General features: G+C 36.7%; 1 protein-coding gene across 5 annotated transcripts in view; it reads left to right on the forward strand.

Moving 5' to 3' along the window:
- Positions 1-36: 36 nt before the first annotated feature.
- KIF20B (kinesin family member 20B) overlaps positions 37-18,721 on the forward strand; it is a 33,807-nt gene continuing 15,122 nt past the window's right edge. The window contains exons 1-19 of one of the 5 annotated variants that reach the window (XM_056494298.1): positions 37-103; positions 2,125-2,278; positions 2,732-2,818; positions 2,952-3,068; positions 3,262-3,400; positions 5,879-6,063; positions 8,006-8,054; positions 8,209-8,403; positions 9,249-9,360; positions 9,808-9,879; positions 10,328-10,474; positions 10,888-11,050; positions 12,018-12,269; positions 12,857-12,996; positions 13,576-13,726; positions 14,663-14,888; positions 15,404-15,465; positions 15,668-15,787; positions 17,331-17,496. In XM_056494298.1, coding sequence (XP_056350273.1) covers positions 2,126-2,278; positions 2,732-2,818; positions 2,952-3,068; positions 3,262-3,400; positions 5,879-6,063; positions 8,006-8,054; positions 8,209-8,403; positions 9,249-9,360; positions 9,808-9,879; positions 10,328-10,474; positions 10,888-11,050; positions 12,018-12,269; positions 12,857-12,996; positions 13,576-13,726; positions 14,663-14,888; positions 15,404-15,465; positions 15,668-15,787; positions 17,331-17,496 — 2,536 coding nt within the window. In that variant the 5' untranslated portion in view covers positions 37-103; position 2,125. Of the gene's footprint in view, positions 104-851; positions 1,011-1,797; positions 2,279-2,731; positions 2,819-2,951; positions 3,069-3,261; positions 3,401-5,878; positions 6,064-8,005; positions 8,055-8,208; positions 8,404-9,248; positions 9,361-9,807; positions 9,880-10,327; positions 10,475-10,887; positions 11,051-12,017; positions 12,270-12,856; positions 12,997-13,575; positions 13,727-14,662; positions 14,889-15,403; positions 15,466-15,667; positions 15,788-17,330; positions 17,497-18,721 lie in introns of those variants that run through there. The other 4 variants (XM_056494299.1, XM_056494300.1, XM_056494297.1 and 1 more) reach the window with 4 other exon arrangements.

An 18,721-nucleotide genomic window follows, 5' to 3' on the forward strand; every position in this document is an offset into this window, starting at 1 on the left:
GCGGCGCCGTGCGCTGCCATTGGTCCGATTCGAAAAGAAACCGCGGCCGGACGGAGCGTGCGGCCAGACGGAGCGTGCGGCCAGGAGCGGCCGGACCGGGCGGGTGAGCGAGCGGGGCTGGGGCGGGTGGGGTACCGGGCCTGCGCCGGCACGGGGGTCGCGCTGTTTGTGAACCGGGAGTGTGGGGCTGTGAAGCGGTGTGTGTGCTCTCTGAGGCCGCTTCCTCCCGGCTCAGCCCACTGCCATCCCCGTTACGCAGGAAGGGCTGAGGGGTTTGGGGGGGCTTTAGATGGGGCCTACAGGGCCTGGGTAGCTCCCGCCCGGGGCTGTGCTGCTGCCGAGGCCGCGGCGGTTGTGTCCCGTAAGAACAGGCAAATAGCGTAAATAAAGCCTGAAAGTGAAAGGTTGATACCTGCAGAGAGGAAAGTTTCCATTTATTTATTTAGCTTTAGCATTTATTTAACCGCCAGCCTTACTGTGTGGTTTGGAGCTCTCTGCACCTTCTGTTGTGCTGCCCGGCAGCCCACGGGCTGTGTGTGTGCTGTGGCCGTGCTTTGCTGTGTGGGCCTCTGGGGATCTCCTTCTTTTAGGATGTCCACAGCTCTAAATTCTGTTGCCGTGGTTAGCAGGCTTATAATAATGCATCCCAGGGCACGAGTACCTTGTAGTGCCTTCAGTACAGCTGTTCACACCAGAATACGTTGAGGCAGGGCTTGACCCTCTCTGTTCTGACTGCTGGGCTGTGCAAATACTTCTGGTTCTGGCTTTGTGTACACAGCTTAACGCTTGTCTTTTGCTTCTTAAGGAAAAGGATAGAGTGAAAGCATAATCTTGACAAATCACACTTTAAGCTTAGATTTAAAGCAACTGAAATGTCAGACATCTAACAAATATGTTTCCTGTAAAGGGCTGATAAGAGTTTTGCAGCGTGGCTTTGTGTAGCTGATGAATAAGGCGTCCAGATCGTGACAGCACAGGTATGTTTCTTTCTAGCCACAGCTTATTCACAGGTCAGTCTTTCTTCAAGCTGTGATGATATTTCAGGCCAAGTTTTTCCTGGTTTTCATACAGGTTCTAGGCAAAAAAAAAAAAAAATAGAATAGAGGCGACATTAGATTAGAAAGTAAACATTGGTGCTTAGTTTATGTATAGCTTTATCTCATTTGCAGACTGGTGGTATTTGTTTAACTGCTGAAAGTTGTGTCTGGCTTTTGCCACCTAGATAGGAAGACTGAACCCTCAAATGTTTTGACACTAAAATGCAGACACATCTCAGCTTTTATCCTGGGGGAAATTGAAATGGGACTACATTAAAGCATGAAACCAACACTCTTCCTGAGCAAATGGGTTTTGAACCAGTCCTACTCTGCCTGTTGCTTCAATGAGCACTGCATTCTCTCTATTAGTACTTAGTAAAACAACTTATTTTGCAATAAAATTATCCTTTTAATGGTTGTTTTGAAATTTGCCTGTCCACTTATTCAGTCAACACTGAATAAATTTATTTTTATTTTCTATAGCAAAATTTCACTGCTTAATTTTTGGAAAGTACAAAAATAAGTAAATTATATATTAATAAATTAATTGCTGAGTGTAAAATTACTAAAAAGCAATACTTGAAGTTGTACTCTGGCATGAACTTATCTAGTATACTAGTGCCCGTTTAATGGCTTAACATTATCTATTAGTCTTTGGAATGTCTCTGAACTGTGTCTTGTATTAAGCTACACTGTGTTATGTTTATAACACCAAGTATTTTTCAAATTCTGCATAGATAACCATGATATTCTAAATGGGATCATGCAGTGATGTGGAGTTAGATTTTTTTTTTTTAAGTTTTATCTTTCTTGTTAGACTGCTTTTTGGCAAGTTTATGGTATATATGTGAGGCTTTACCCTGGTAAACATTTGCTTTCCTTTTAAAGAAGAGTGGCTGTTCTCAATTCATGATGCAGACCCCTTCTGCAGCCATCAGAAACTTGCTATGTCAATTTTGAATAGGATGAAAACTTTCTGTAAAGAAACTACAATTACCAGTTTCAGATTGACTCATCTCCTAAGGGACTTCAGAAGCATTATGTTACATCATCAGATAACACAAAATAATTTTATTTTATCCTGCAGAATGGAACCAACTTTGGATAATAAGAAGTTTTATAGACCATCCTATATTGCTAGCATTGAGCCATCTCCAGGAGGACCAGTAAGTTTTGAAGATATCAAAACAGATCTCTCCACTGAATTTTCTTTGGTTTCTTCAAGCTCGGACACAAGCCAGGTAAGAAAACTTCACATATTTATTTTTCAAAAACATAATCTTAGTCCTTTCATAGGTAAGAATAGTCAGAATTTTACAGAGAAGATGAAAAGCTTCTTTGTTATTTTTTTAGTTTGAAGGAGGTGCATAGGATTTAGACTAAGTTGTGTGGCACTGCATTGATGCCCTGTGGGGCATTTCAATTTTCTATGAATGAGGCTGATTGCCAGTTGATGGAATGTTTTTGTTGGCCTGAATGCAGTGTTTGCATAAATGTGCTGCAAGATTAACTTACCATAGCAAGCTTCTGCATGGGCCTAAGCACTTGTAAAAGCTGATCTAGTGAAGAAGTTTTGCTTATCATGTTACTATATAAGTCTGTTTAAAACAGCCTTATGAAATTAAACTGGTTTCATGTGCTAATTGTCAAGACAATAAGCACATTTCTAACTGTTTTAATATTTTTTTTTAAAGAGGAGCAGTTTGGAGTCTAAGGGACACATAGAAGTTTGCCTCCGTATCAGGCCATTTACGTCATTGGAAAGAGAAAATGGATCACAGGTGTGACATTCATTTCGTTTAAAAATACTTAACATTTTTTAAGTTTTGTGGGGAGTTTTGTTTGTTTGTTTTTCCTGTAACTTGAGCTCTTTTAAGTCTCTTCATGCCTGCATTGCTTGTTTCCTTTTAATAGGACTGTGTTTCACTTGAAGACTCAACAAATATTGTACTGAAGCCCCCCCAACACTTATTGAATCGACTAAGTGAAAAAACTTCAGGACCAATGTTGCAGAGATTCACTTTTTCACAAGTAAATGAGTTATCTTCAAATGTTTTTAAATTATTTCTGGTATAGGTTGTTTTAAATTAGATCATTGAATATCAAGCACACTGTATTTTTTTACCTTTATAGTCTTTAAAATTATAAACTAAGAACATTTAAAAGGTTCTTTAAAAGTCTGTAATAATTACTCAAAGTATAAATATTTCTTGGTGATACTTAGGTGTTTGGACCTGAAACAACCCAAGAAGAATTCTTTGAAGGTACCATGAAGCAACCAGTGCAGGATTTCCTAGATGGATATAATCGTCTTGTTTTTACATATGGTGTAACAAATGCTGGGAAAACTTACACTTTCCAAGGTAAAAGTACAAATGAGTTATTCTTGCAAAACTTTCTTCTTTTTTTTTTTTTTTAAGTAAGGATCAGTTCTAGCAGAAACATAACTTCTTCCTTCATTTAAAATGAAGTCTCTATCCATTTGCTTCTTTAATAGTCTTCAAAAGGTCTCCTTCCATAACAAATTTAACAGCCAACAGACAGTCACTACCTGAGTTAACCTAAACAGTCATATTACTTTGGAAGGCTCTATAATTTCAGCTAAGTATATGTGATCTTTCTATTTTTCTCCAAGTATCTCGTACCCCAGAGAGTTGGAAAAAATACATCTTATATATATATGTGTAAGTCACTCTACACCAGAGTAGCATTTTCTGAAGTTTTATTATTATTATAAAGGTTATATGCATAAATAAGAAATAATATTTGAGTGTTTCAGCTATAGGCAGAGAATAAATGTTTTGAAACTTATTTGATTGTTTTCATGTATTTCTGCCTTAGCTTGAGTTCCCAAGCCTAATAATGTCCTAGGAAGCCTTGTCTCCTGGTGCACTATTTCTGTTCTGTCAAAGCTCTATATCCTTTCTGGTCAGAAGATGTCATTCTTCTGTTAGTTTTAAAAGCCTTTTAACAAATGAGGTGATTTGATTCACATTGAAACAGTTTCTTTTATGCAGTTATTTTATGCAAAGAAATAGTAGAAGGACAGTGAGTTGTGTGTCACTTGAAACTAATCTTTATTGAAGTGACATTCTTTTATAAGCAACTTCTGTTGGATTATAATTAAAGACTACTTCCAGTACTTTATCATTTGTCTGGGGCAAGAATGGGATATTCTTTTCTCTCCTAATAAATAAAGATGAATCACGAAAACCCAACAATTCTTCATGTGTACAGTCTCCTGTGCTTGACCGATGCCTTGGGTTTTAGCTTTTATGTATTATGTTAGCAGATTCTCTGCTGCTTAGTGTGTAACTCTGAAACTTCTTGTTATATGTTAGTAAGGTCTCTTCACAGGGTAGTTTGACAAAACAATTCCTTTCTAGCCTGAGAATCAAGGACAACTGGTACGTAAAAAGCAGAAATAACTATGAGGAAAAGGGAGCAAGCCAGGGGGCTGAGACTTCATAGCCTGAGGCTGTGGTTGGATAATTGATCCCAACGTGGAGATGAACCAAAACTTATCAAAGTGTAAAAACTTGTGGCCAGGATCCATATTGGATTTGATTTGGGTGTATCCCCAGCTGGGCTCTTGCACCGCCCAAGGCGTATCCTTTCAATAAATACGTATTTTATTCCTTTTGTTATGTCTGGTCTCTTCCAGCTCAGCATTTCCAGGCATCAGACTAGTTTGGGGGTATATTGTGTGGGGTTTCAAGAATTTTTGATTGACACTTTTAAGCGTAGAAGCTTTTTCATGGTACTTTATTTGTAGGACTTCGATAAAAATTAACAGGGAAGAATGTTGCCTATTGTGTGCCATGATTTACTCTTCTGTTACTGCACTTTAGCATTACAGGGGAACCTGTATTCAGTCAATGGCAAAAGACCTAAGTGAAGGATGAAGCAAGTTTTTAGGACTTTTCCTTGTTCACTGGTGACTGTTGCTTTGTTCCTGTTAGGTTGAATTACAACTGACCTTGCAATAAACAAAAGATTAGAGAGGAGATGAGGAGAAACAAATGTAATGCAAGAGTACTTGAGTTTAATGTGGAATTTAGCTACTAGCTAGACGTCTGAGTGCCAACCAAATTTTTTGTGAGTTCTGAATTAGGTGATACAGCTAGTTCTGTAACTCTAAAGTGTCCATCTATCTCAAAAGCAGGAGAAATTATCAGCCTGAGACAGGACAGTAGTTCCTCTTCCACACTTCCGTTTTCTCTGTTTTAGAAATCAGATGTAAGTGAACCCTTTTTAAACTTGCATTCGGATCCAGAAAGATTAGGTGTGCTCTGAGGCTTTTATTTGACTCCTTGTCTTTTAGGTACAAAAGTAATATATTCAGAGGAAAGGGTCTGGGATAGGGAAAGGGATGAGTCTTTGCAAGGTGTCCAAAAACTGTTTTGGAGGTTCTGTGGCTTTTAGTACAGGACAGCAGGTAAGAGATCATTCATGAGTTTTAGTTCAAGATTACTTCCTTGAGACAGTGAAGGCTGTTTATGAAATACTGTTGAAAAACTGCAAGTCTTTATCACATGTCTGTTGGCCATGGGTTTTTTATTTGTTTTCCCTTAAGGCTAAAGTTATGCAAAATACTCTAGCAGTTTTTGTTTTGTTATACCCATTACTGATAGAGAGCATGAACTGTTCCTGAAAGCCAAATGCTTTTCAAAATTCTCTGATGGTATTTCTATTACCTTGAGAATACAAAGCAAACTCCACTTCTTGCTGTATGTTGTCTTCAAACTCTTCATGTATACTTTGGGATTTTTTTACCTTTCTGTCCTCATTTATCCATATACCTTGTAATAACTGGATTTTTCTTTTGTATGTTCTTTCAGGGACAGAAGATAATGTTGGTATTCTGCCAAGGACTATGGATATGTTGTTTAAAAGTATTCAAGGAAAGCTGTACACAGCAATGGATCTCAAACCATATCGGTGTAGAGATTATATAAAGCTGACTGAAAACCAAGTGAGAGAAGAAACTGCTATTAAAAATTCATTACTTCGTCTAATAAAAGAGGTAGAGGAGCACTTCTTTCTATATTGATGAGCACATGCATCTTTAGATAGCTCCATGTTCTTTGCAGTGGGGAGAGACTGGCTGTATTTAACCATGGATGTGTCTATTTGCTGGCAGCCAAGCATTCAGATTAGCAGCAAAGTGAGCAATAGTGCTGATGAACCCTGTTCCTGGGGATTTTTGTCTTGTGGCTTAATACTTCATGGGCATATAAACTAAGCTTTTTTTTTTTTTTATCTTGTAGCTTTATAATTTATCTTCTGGGATAACTGATGCTTAATAAGAACTGAATGTAAATAGTCCTTTCTTTACCTATGAGGATGCTAGTAGGTCTGATCCTTTAAAAAGGGTACTGTCTTTCAGGATACTTGAAAGAAATTTATAGTTTTGAGGTCATTGCCCTTTCAGTTTGACAAATATCCTTAAAGGAAGTAAAAATCTGTTTGAAGTAGCAGGACTATAGAGCTAGTGGACTTAAGGTTTGAATTAAAGATGGGTTTCTGCTAGGCTTTTTTCTGACAATTCACTGATGAGCAGTCCAGAATTACACTCCAGTTTTAGGAGCTGGCTGAAATTCTGAAGCTGTTTAGTCCAGTTACAGTTATGGGGAATTTGTATTTTATATAACCATACCTTTTTCTTGTTGTCTTCTAATTCTGAAATTAGTGAAATAATGTAAAATACAGCTGAGCATATACAAGGATTTGGAACTAGTAAGATAGTTTTTATCACAAAAAGAATTAAGCTTTTCCCTTGTGGTATGCAAGGCTGTAATAGCTGGTGTTGAAAGGAAAAAGGAATGTATGTATCTGTTGCCTTGATTTTTATCTGTTGGCTAATTGGGCTCCAGTGTGGAAGGTAGGTGGCAGCAAAATTCTGTGACTCACTTCAGAAGCACAGGAGTAAGTTGAATCTAGCTCTGTCTGCCTTCAGAAAGGACTTCAGAAAAACCTTTTGTGTGTTTGAATGCACCTTCTAGTTTCTGATACTGTTTGTAAGAACAACACTTAAACCTACAAATTTGCTGGCAAAGTTTGCATCTGCTGCAACAGAGGTTTGTGCAGGTGTTTTATATGTGTAAAACCTATTACCTAAAGTTTTTATTTGAAAAATGTATTATGAAATAGACTCTTGGCAGAACACTAAAGAAAACCTGAACCAAAACATACTAGTTGTTCTATTTCATGTTAATTCCCCTAAGCATACATTTTTAATAGATGGATTTCATGTCTTCAGGCACTTGCACTTTCAGTTCTGTGTCTGAAAAAACATAACTAACCAAAACTACGACTTGGGAAGGGAGTGTGTGTATGAAGCTTCTAAGCTCTAGCTATAGATATTTGGTTTACTTTTTTTTTTTAATAGCAGAAGAAAATTGTCTTTCTCTTACTAAAACCTGGACTTATACTTCAACCATGTAATTTATTTCAGACATGTATCATGAAGCAAGGTTCCTTATTTCAGTTTTTAAGTGAATGAGTGTTATACATTTACCTCTATTACCAAGGGTTAGCCAAGCAAGCTGGAAAAATATGAAATCCAATATTAGCAAAATACCAATAATAAAAGAATTTAGAGTTCCTTGGATTTACCAGGTTAAGACTAATGTTTAAACTGTAACTGGAGTCCTGAAATCTTCTTGAATTGCCCTGTTTATGTGAGGGGTTTCTACCTCTCTAGTTTTCTGTGGCTAGACTGTTTCCAAGTCAGCAATCTGAAATGCTTATATACTGATGTAAGGGAAGTGGCAGGGGTGAGTATGAGGTAAGAACAGCCCTGTCAATAGCAGCATATAGGTGCACTGAGCTAGACCTGGTGTGTAACCAGGATCTTTGCATTGGCATATTGCAACCCTCTGTATTCCCTTCTAATAACACAGTGGAGGTATTAGAAATAACTTGTACTGTCAACAGTATGTTTTAAAGTTTGTTTTCTTTTGCAGGTAGACCACCAGATTAACACTAGCAACAAAGCACCTATAGATTCTCAGGGTATGTTTTATATGAAAGTTTTACAGTTAAAGCTTTTTTAAAGATTTTGAGTGGGTTTTGGGTGGTTTGTTATATCAATTTTTACTTACTAATTTTTTTAACCAAACTCACTTTAGTAGGTTTATATTGGTTTGTAATATTTTGTACTTGGCAGATTTGGAAGATATCTCAAAAGACTCAGAGCAATCTATCACAACTGCAACAAATTACATCAAGTTTTCTGTTTGGATTTCATTTTTTGAGATTTACAATGAATGCTTTTATGATCTATTAATTCCTCTATCAAATGAGAAGAAAAGAAAAACACTGCGCCTCGCTCAAGACATCAAGGGATGTCCTTTTGTAAAAGGTGAATACATTGCAAATTGCCAAATGTAATTTGAAAAATTTGGTCTGCCTGTAATGATGTTTAAATTAGACTCAATAATAAATTACTACAATAATCTATATAAATAGAAGTATCTCTACCTTTAATCTTGTTTTATCCTTACTCTTGACTGGAACTGTTAAAAGCCTCTGCACTTCACTGCCTTGATTTTTCTTTGAAATGGAAGAAATACTGGAGTATTTAGAGTTTTGCTTTTTTCCATTTTCTTAAAAAAAGAGGCCTGTAGTTCTTAACTGTTCTTATAATTGGCTCAACAGGTTTTTAAATTGTCATTTCTGGGATTTTTTCAGTATTCTCTGTAGAGAAGCATATTTCAGACATATGGTTATCATATTGCAGGCAAAATTCTTCTGGGTTTTTTTTCAGTTAAGTTGATGAAAGATGTCTGAAAGAGATCTGTATGACTTGCCCTTCCTCCCTTTCCCTCCTTGACTGTGGTATAAATTGAATAAGCTGTTCTTAATTTTAGGATTTAGAAGGTAGGGTTCTGCCTTGCTGAATATGACTACAGAGCTTTCTACTCATATTACACCTTAATTTTTTGACTTGTCTGTGCTCAGGCTAAGGTTGCTTGCTAAATTTGAATGAGACATATTTAATGTGCTAACAGAATAATGAAATGTTGTCTACTTACCCTTCCTTTCCTATGAGAGGAGGCATTTTGATCTGATTTGTCATCTGCCTGAAGCAGGAGTAGTAAAATGTTTCTATGCCTCAAGTAAATGTAGTGTCCTTGCTGTGTTATCCCCATAATATTTATTTTTGTAATGTTATCTTAAAAATTATCATGTTTGTTTTTCCTGCAGATCTGCAGTGGGTTCAGATTTCAGACTCTAAAGAAGCTTTTCGACTTCTAAAACTGGGGCTGAAACACCAGAGTATTGCAAGCACGAAATTAAATAATTGCTCCAGTAGAAGGTAAGAAACATTTTGAATAGCATTGGGCATAGGATGGTGAGTGGGAGGAAGGAGAAACTAAAACATTGCTTATGGTTTTTAGGAAGAGAAGAAGCTTTTACAAGGTCTAGATTTTTAGGTTTCAATTTTGGTGTCCTTTAGCAATGTTTGACACAATGGTTTAAGCCAAAGGGATTCAATCCTTTAGTAGGATGAACATGTACTAAAGCTCACAGTATTTTACCAAATACAGTGCAAACATACTTAATTTTATTCCATCTAAATATCAGAGAAAAAAGCAAAATACATGCTACATAAAGATCTCTTTAAAAGTTTGTATCTGATTGTGTAATGCTTAGATATATTGACAGATCAAACAACATTTTGAACAGATGTGGAGCCTAAAAATATCTTGAAAGTATTGATCTACTTTGTCATTTCTCTGCTGATTTCAATTTCTCCTTTTAGTCACAGCATATTCACAGTTAAAGTACTAAAAATTGAAGATTCAGGAACACCAAGGGTGACCCGAGTCAATGAGTAAGTTCAGAACAGTCTGTCTCTTGTGATGCAGTTGTTAATGACCTTCCATTTTGATGTGTTGGTACTGCACCCAGTGCTCACTGGCAGAGCCTCCTTCATGCATGGTGGCTCCCCACTTCCAGCTTCATACAGTACTTGGCCCTCTCCCTCGAGGCATCAGATGTCAGTGCTGTTCTGTCTTGTCACCTCTGCTCAGCACAAGGTTCTGCCAGACTTCTTTACTCCTGAACTGTGCAAGACCCCAGAAGGAAGAGGATAAACAGTGGGTGGGGTGGGGTAGGAAGCATGTAGAGCAAATATTTAGCAGAAAATAGTGGGAGATTTGATTAGGGAAGCCAACTTGAAGGATGAGGAAAAGTGATAATTTTTAAAAATGGATAATTTGTGCCTATTTAAGGTAATTACAGTGATTTTTTTTTTTTATTTTTTTTTTGTCTGCTTTCAGATTGTCATTGTGTGATCTTGCTGGCTCTGAAAGATATACCAAGACCCGCAATGAGGGTGACAGATTGAAAGAGAGTGGAAATATAAATACCTCTCTCCTGACTCTAGGCAAGTGTCTTAATGCACTCAAGAACTGTCAGCAGTCAAAGTAAGTCCTTCTATGAACTACCAGCTGGTTGTGGTTTTTAGATATCGCCTGCGGTTATTAAAAGCTGTTGTTTAAAATATATACTTAACACTTAAATTTTTGGTAGGAAAACAAGTACAGATTTCTGTGGTCTTGTTGATGTAGTGAAATTATCTTTAAACTTGCCTTGTTTTGCTTTTTAATTAAATCATTTAAATTATAACATCCTTTAAACATATTGTCACAGATGTTAGTGATTTTACTTACTTGTTCTGAGCTTGGCTTGTCAAAGAAGCTTTGGAAAAAATTTAAATTTTAAATTTATGTTTAAAGCACTCTTGCCACTAGTGCCATAGTAGGAGTGAAACTTTCAAGTCTTCAGGCTGACTGAAATTTACTAAACTTCTGATCATCTGTTCTTTTGTCTTTTAAAGGTTGCAGCAGCACATACCCTTTCGGGAAAGTAAGCTGACTCATTTCCTTCAAGGCTTTTTCAGTGGAAAAGGGAAGGTGTACATGATAGTAAACATCAGCAAATGTGCATCAGCATATGAGGAAACACTCAATGTGCTAAAGTTCTCAGCCATTGCACAAAAAGTAAGTGTGGTGTAGTCTATCTTGTTATTCAGTAATTTTGATTTGTTTTAAAAAGAACAGATTCTCTCACTTTTGGAAATATGAATTTAGTTACTGGATTTTTGTTTTATACTGTAATCATATTTCTAATTACACCAGACTGAGCTTTATCTCCTGGAGCTTTTAAAAATACTTTATTGGGACTTTTTTTTCCTTTGGAGTGTGGGGGTGGAAGCATCTACTGAAAATTTGATTCCTATGAAACATCCAGTGTAATAAGAGACTTATTATATTTGGAAGAATTTCCCTGAGACCTGGGTAAATTTCTGCTGCAGATACAACATGCTCTCACTTCTAGCTGTCCCATCTACTACTGCTATCTTAGCTTGGAATATTGCTCATCTGAAGTACTGTTAAAATAGATTGAGCACCAAATAGTGTGAAAAGTCTTTACATTCACAGAGGTTTCAGTGGGAAGGTGGAAGCAGAGGGAGGAGTAAGTGCAGTGATGTAACTTTGGCCAAGTTGGAAGATGTAAGTGTGGAGGATCGATGCTGTAGCTTTAATGGAAGCCATGGAAAAGTTTTGTTGACAGTTAAGTCCATGCCTTTGGAATTTGGGCAGGTTAAGTGCAATACCAAAAGGAGCAGGCTGTAATGGTTATAGAGTTGTTAAAGAAATAGATTTTGTAGTATGTTGTTTGTGTAATATAACTGGAAACTCAAAGTACAGGAAGTTAACAATCTGCCTCTTGTAGGTTATCAGTTAGTGAAACCTGGTGTTATTGGGATCCAAAGAAGAGTTAGGCTATAAGGTGACAAATTCTACTCTAGCTGGATACTGGTCTAAGTAGTGACTGAACAGAGGATAGATAAGCTGGGAGAGTGCTCTGCTCAAGAGACCTACAGGAGAGTGCAGCAGGTCTTCAAAGTGCCAGTGGAGCTTAAAAAATACCAATAACTTTTTGTTCTTGACTTTTTCTGGGTAGGTTTTAGTTATGGACACATCTATTCTTCCTCAAGATCTGTCATTTGGCCAGAAATCAGCAGGAGACTCATCACTGCTTAATGTCAGTAGAATGCCAATCCCGAGGAAAAGAGCTACTATTCTATGGGACAGAACCTTGGAAGATGTGTATGAAGATGATGATGAGATGGAGGAACATTCCAGTATGTCAAGAGAAGAAGCAGTGCAGGAAAATGCAGAAGACGAAGTTGTTATGACAAAAGAAAAATACATGGTATGTGCTAGGGCTGCTACTTTACAAATTAGTATAGGTATCCTCCATCTTGCCTTTTTTTTTTTTTTTTTTTTTGGCATCCTATGGTCAATATACAGAAGGCTTTACTTGTTTTTTAGCAACACAAGATTGTTCCTTTGTTATTTTATGCACAAAAAAACTCTGGACACTGTTCTTTAAGAAACAGCAGTTTTAGTCATTTTTGGGGAAGACAAGGAGTAGGAGAAGAGAGGACTAGAGACCATTTCCTGGAGGTTTCCTTAATACCCGAAAAGGGACATAAGGAAAATAAAAAGCCAAATTCTGTGGGTCCTAAGCCTGTCATTAAAGATAACATTAAGAATGTTTGTTATAAACTTTGTGCTCTTTGGAAATACCCACTCTGTGCAAACCTAAATTGCTGTGTTAGTACCAAAGAGGTAGTGCAATCTACTCATAAATCCTTCTATTTATGAATAAGCTAATAAAAGACCTAGAAAAAGTTTTTGCAGCTGCAGAGTAAAGTGTTGTGTTTGAGGAATGGGAAAAAATCTCACTTGTGGGAAAGTATTTCTTTGTGAAAAGCATAATACTAATTGTAACTCTAGATGCTGGTGAATCTGGTAGAAGAGCTGAGGAACGAACTTATTACTGAAAAGCAAAATAAGTTACTGCTGGAAATGAAAATTCGTGAAGAAGTGGTGCAAGAATTCACAAATTATTTTGCTCAGCAGGAAGTGGATTTCAAGTAAGCTGGCTTTAAGTAGTTTTAAAGTTACTTGTTAAGAAAGTGAAAGTAAATTTACTTATTTCTCAAATCTCTCTTGGTTGTAAGAGACCACAGTCTTCTGCAGGATCTGATCTTCTACTGCATCAGTTAATATGTTGGTTTCCGTTTGGGTTATGAGTGCAGGAAAAATGCTCTTTAGAAAACTGATTTTCATGTGGGATGGGTAGGAGTGTGTGTTTAATTTGCAAGCAATGTTTTTTTCCTGTAGAACTCTTTCTAAGGGAAGAGTTGCTTTGGTAAGTTGTAGAAAGAGTGACATGTACAAATTCTTTGATTCATTTTTGTTTTAGTGATACTCCAAACATACTCTGTCTCAAGCAGCTTAGAAAAAATGTTTTTTGTTAAGTACTTTCCATAATGTGTACTTGTATCCCTCTTATTCTTCTGGCATGTGTGAAATATACTTCTGGTTTAGGGTAGGAGCATTGCTTAGTGTATTTTGTTGTGACAAAGTAAAGAAGCAAGAATCTTTATTTATAGGCAACTGTGCTAATAACTTTTTAGCTTTTAGCTGACTTGAGTTTTTTTTTACTCTAGAGAGTGCCTTTCTCAAGAACGAGCACGTCTTGAAGAACATTCTGAACAACGCCTGGAAATCTTCAAGGAGCTTGTATATAGTTCCACTAAAAATGCAGATGAAAGAAGTAAATCACAAGATGGGCCTTGCAGTGATCAAGCTGGATCTCTGGTATTTTTATCTGTCTGCCCTAAATATCCCTTTTAGTAGCTAACTGTTGTGATTGGTATTTCTTGAGCAATACCACAAGGGTGATTTCAAGAAATTGCACACAATGTAACAATTGTCTTCAGCAGGATAAATATATCTTATTTAATAGATGATGTTGCTGAGCCTTGGGATTCAGCAGTTTTTGGGGTTTTCTGCATTTCTCTGATATGAAGTGACAGTTATTCTATACAAAGAAATTGGGGGAAAATCGGCAGGTTTTTATGCTATAAAATCCATTGCATTTAGTGCCTATTTAAAATCTTTGAGTCTGACTTCTTAGGCCCCACATATAGATGTGGTGGAGCAGTTGCAGAGACTTCTCCCTTGGAGCAGTCGTAGCTACAACTGAAGTAATGAGAATTATCCACTTAAGCCATAACCAGACTCATGAGTCTGTCTCTTGAGAGTTTGAAACTTTTTTTTTTTTTTAAACAGAGAGGCAAGACGTCAAGTTAGTCTTTTGGATATAACTTAGCATGATAAGTTACCACAGACTTATTTGACCTCACAAACTTGTCCTATTATATGAGAATTTCAGATGTATTCCTTCTAAAACTGGTTGTTTGCTCTGTTCATTCAATATTCTCATCAGTTTAAGATATGCTAACTTTTACAGTAAACTTGGAGGGGATGTTTTTGTGGAGATATAAGGGGAAGGTAATGATGGGTCAATAAATGTTATAGAAATAAAGCAGCTCTATCTTGATATTGGAAACTGGTGTATGAAGGCAGACAGAAATTGGCAGTCAGTACATATGAACCCACAAGATGGTTTTGGAGTTAGAATTCTAACTGTACTTACATATTAGAATTCCTAACGCTCTTCCATGTTTTCTGTTGAAATAATGGCTTTTGTGTAATTATTTGCCATTTTGGAATTAATATAAATTCTTTCAGAATGAAGAAAACAGCACAAACACAGGTGCCTACGTTGATTTTGGGGGTGTTATTGATTCTCTGCAAGATGATATCACTGATATCAAAAATCAGGCAGAAGCAGCACACCAGTACATTGTATCCTTGGAGGATCCACAGGAGACTATAGATTGTCTTGAAAAACAGCTGGCAAAAATAACTGCTGAACTAGATGAGACTAAGGAAGAGCTGGAAAAGAAAACCAAAGGTAAGCTGGGTCTAAGTAATGTGAAAGACACAAAAAAATAAATTACTGTGTACTGTAAAATAGGAATAATAATCTCATTGAGTAGCATTGTGTAACCAAATCATGGCCTTGCTTATTTCATTTTTAAGATGAAACTGAAAATTGTCAATTGCAGACCTAAGAATTGTAGGATAAAACATCAAAGCTATTGATTTCCTTGTTGTATTGTACTCCCTGTACTTTACATTTTGCTGATGCAGTGTTTTCAGGCATCATTTGGAACTTTGATGGAGAAAAAACTAGCAACACCTCATAATGATCTCAGCAGAGGTCTTGTGATATGATCTGTATTTTGAATGAGTTGCAAGGCCCAATTGTCCAGTCTAGAAAACATAACTTTTGAAATGTCCTAGTAGAAGTCAACTTGAAAATAAATGTATTCAAACACTACTGAAGTACCAGAAGATGCAAAGACATGGATTACTGAGTAAACTGTGATGGCTGATAATGTGATGTAGGCTTTTTTCGTGTTACAGGTTTTGAAACACAGAGGATTAAATTGGATGAGTCTGCTGAGCAACTTAAAGAAGCAACTGAGGTAACTTTCTAAAAAAAAAAAGAAAAAAAAAAAACTTGTGCAAAATTATTTGCTTTAATACAAAATCCCAGTAATTTGACATGCTATTAGACTTTGCTTCTAGCTTTTTTTTTTTAATATCAAGCATAAATTAACCAATCTTTGATCTAAAAAGCATGGTAGAGTTCAATTTAATACTGAACTTTCTTTTTTCTTTTTCAAGAAAATGAATATACAAAATGAAAGGATTCAAGAACTGATTGACATTATGAAGCAAAAAGATGAAATTATTATGGCATTACAAGGTCAGGTAACCCGCTCAGAAGAAACCATAAAAGACTATGTAAGTCTTAGACATCTTAATTGTCTTTATACAAAAAAATCTTAACATGTGCTTATAATGGACTTGACTTTGGAAAATTAGCATTTTCTTTAAATAATTGCTGTTTACTTCAAATGATAGCAGGTCAGATGGTGTTAAAACTAAAGCCACAGCAAAATGTTAGCAGGGGTGTGTGCAAATAATGAGACTTTCAGAAGTACTGATCTGAAGTTATTATTGGAGGACTCTAGATGAGACTGAAAGCCATTTAAAAAAATTAAAGCCCTCAAACTGTGAGGACTTAAAACAGTGGGAATAGAGTAAGTGCATCACTGTCTGAATAAAAGAGGAATAAAATGAGGTTTTTTTGCCACAAAGGTCATCTTTAGTTGAAGTTAGAATTTAAGAATGTAAGAAAAGATAATTGTGAAAATTAGGGAAAAAAAAAAACGGTATATTCCACCCACCACCAACATGTTTGCACACTTTCAAGGGAAGAGTGTTAATGTGAATGTATTGAGCCAAGTTTGGATTAAGAAGGTATGGGCATCTCTGCTTTTGATGTGATTAATAAAACTTGGAGTTGTATAGTCTAATGATATCTTCTGCATGCTGGAAGGTAGCTTGGCTAAATGTATGCAGGTAAAAAAAAAATCAAAGCTTGCAGTTTGAGGTTTTTTGTTTTTTGGGTTTTTTTTGAGCCTGGTGTTTAGTAACCTGAAGTAGTTCTGAGAACATTTTAAGTGAAACTTAGTCAGCATTCTGATGCATTTCTCTTACAGTTTGGCCTAAGCTTTGAGTGTACAGTGTATCTTGTGTTCTCTTTGCCTCACAGCTGCTTGTCAATATTATGAATGCTCCAAGAGTGAGTGGAGTGTGATGACTGCTCCTTCCAAGAGCAAGGCTTTAACTGTCCAGTGGTTCCATGAGGCTGTGGCATGACATTTTAAACACAACCCCAAACCTCAACTCTGTAGTCTATTGTGTTTTTTAATCAACTACTTGTAGATGAATAATTGGTCCTTGATAACCATATGGCTTGCCACTTGTATCATTTTGCAAGTAAAGAAATTTTTCTTAGTCAAGTAGATATCTAAAGCATGTATGGCAGAACTGACCAGGCTTTCAAATTGCATAAAATGTGTCATGGCAAAAATGATTTGTGGGTTTGCTGAAGGCTGTCAAAGCTTCCAATTCTACCAACCATGATCAGAAAGCGATGAATTTGTAGAACAGGCTGTGTGTGCTTTTAAAGAATTTTGAATTTCATCAACTCTTGATGCTGGAAATTGTTCTCAGATGGTAAACCAAGTCCACTTAATGAAAGTCTTATGTTTTGTAGTTCTATAGTCTCTTGCTCTGATTCCTGTATAGTGCAAAAGTGTTGTGTTTCTTAGTATCTGAAGTTGCAGGAGCTCTTGGTTTATCTAACTGATCTGTCACTGACTTTTCCCCTATGCACCTTACCCTTAAGGTTTTGTGAAAATATTTGTATAGAAAAAGCTACTAAGCTTTTTAAGTGCTCAATTTGTACAACTTTAAAGCAAATCCTATTTTAACACAGGAGAACACTTTGACTACCATTAAGAGAGAATTAGCAGAAAAGAACTCTAAGAAAGTGATTGAAAGCAGCCAGCTCAAAGATTGTGAGGAAACTGTATTGGAAGTGGGAAGAAAACGTTGCTTGGAAAATAAGCCTACAGCAGAGGAAGAGCCACCTACAAAGAAAGGTACAATTTCTACCATCACTCAACAGGGGTTCTTCAAAAAAAGTTTGATTACTATTCCAGAACAGAAGAAAAAAGCTGGGAAGCATAAATATTATGCTCTGAAGAGGAAATCTGCTATGTTAAACTGTAAAAGGAAGTAGCTGTTCTGTAAATGTCATCTCTCTTGCAGAGGGCCCTATATTGTTTGCTTCTAAATGACTTAAATAAAAGTTAGTTTTTAGATTCTTTCTTTTCTGATGCTTTTTCTTATCTATGTATGTATGTGCATACCCAGCTGTAGTTCTTAGGCATTTCTTAATTATTGTTGTACTAAATTTTTTTGTTGCTGGGCTTCTGAGAAAGTAGCATTTTCTGTTCAAGTTTTTGAAAATTTCCTAAGCAGGCTTCAAAGGTAACAGTGACTTAGTGATTGTTCAGTCATAGAGTATGTGCTGTGAACCTTGATATTTCATTCTATGTGCATGCTGTGAACACACCAGCTCTGGTCAAGGGAACAGTGCTGGCAAAAGAAAAATTAATTTTACTCCCATTCAAGTGGAAAGCTTAAGTCCACAAATGGTGTCTTTTGTACAACTCTCATGCTTGCACTTTCAGTCCTTTTGCTTTTCTTGCTTGATCTGTGAGCTTCTCAGGTGAATAAAATTTATTAATAAGTGAGACTGAACTATATGGGACTTGTCCAAGATGGTATTTGTAACTTGACTTCAGTACCCAGCTTGGTTTTGGTCTCTCCCAGAACTATGGAAGGCATATGCTAAAGGAAGGTGAGAGGCCTTTCCTCTCTGTAAAAGGAGAATTATCAAATTCAAAGCATCACATAAAAATGAGGATACAGTGAATAAACAATGTTGAACTATGATTCATTACATTGTGCAGTGAAAGAACAAGGGAGCATTCACTGTTTTTGATCAGTTTTAAGTTTATGGTGCATTCTAGTAAATGGGGTAACATCAGGCTGGTGTCCAGGCACTAGTGGGGCTCCCCAGAGCTCTATAATGGGCCCAGTTCTCTTCATAAACCACTTGGATGCAGGACCAAAACTATCCTAAGTTTGCTAATGATAGCTGTTGACTTTGCTGAAGGCTGGGAAGCCCTGCAGAGATCTAGACAAATTACAGAGCTGGGCACTCACCAACCCTATGAAGTTAACAAAGATAAATGCCTGGGATTGTGGCATGTGGGGCAGGTTAACCCTGGCTTTAGGTACAGACTGGGGAGTGAGAGG

This window comes from Oenanthe melanoleuca, chromosome 6, assembly GCF_029582105.1.
Source record: "Oenanthe melanoleuca isolate GR-GAL-2019-014 chromosome 6, OMel1.0, whole genome shotgun sequence".
In the NCBI taxonomy this organism is placed as follows: Eukaryota; Metazoa; Chordata; class Aves; order Passeriformes; family Muscicapidae; genus Oenanthe; species Oenanthe melanoleuca.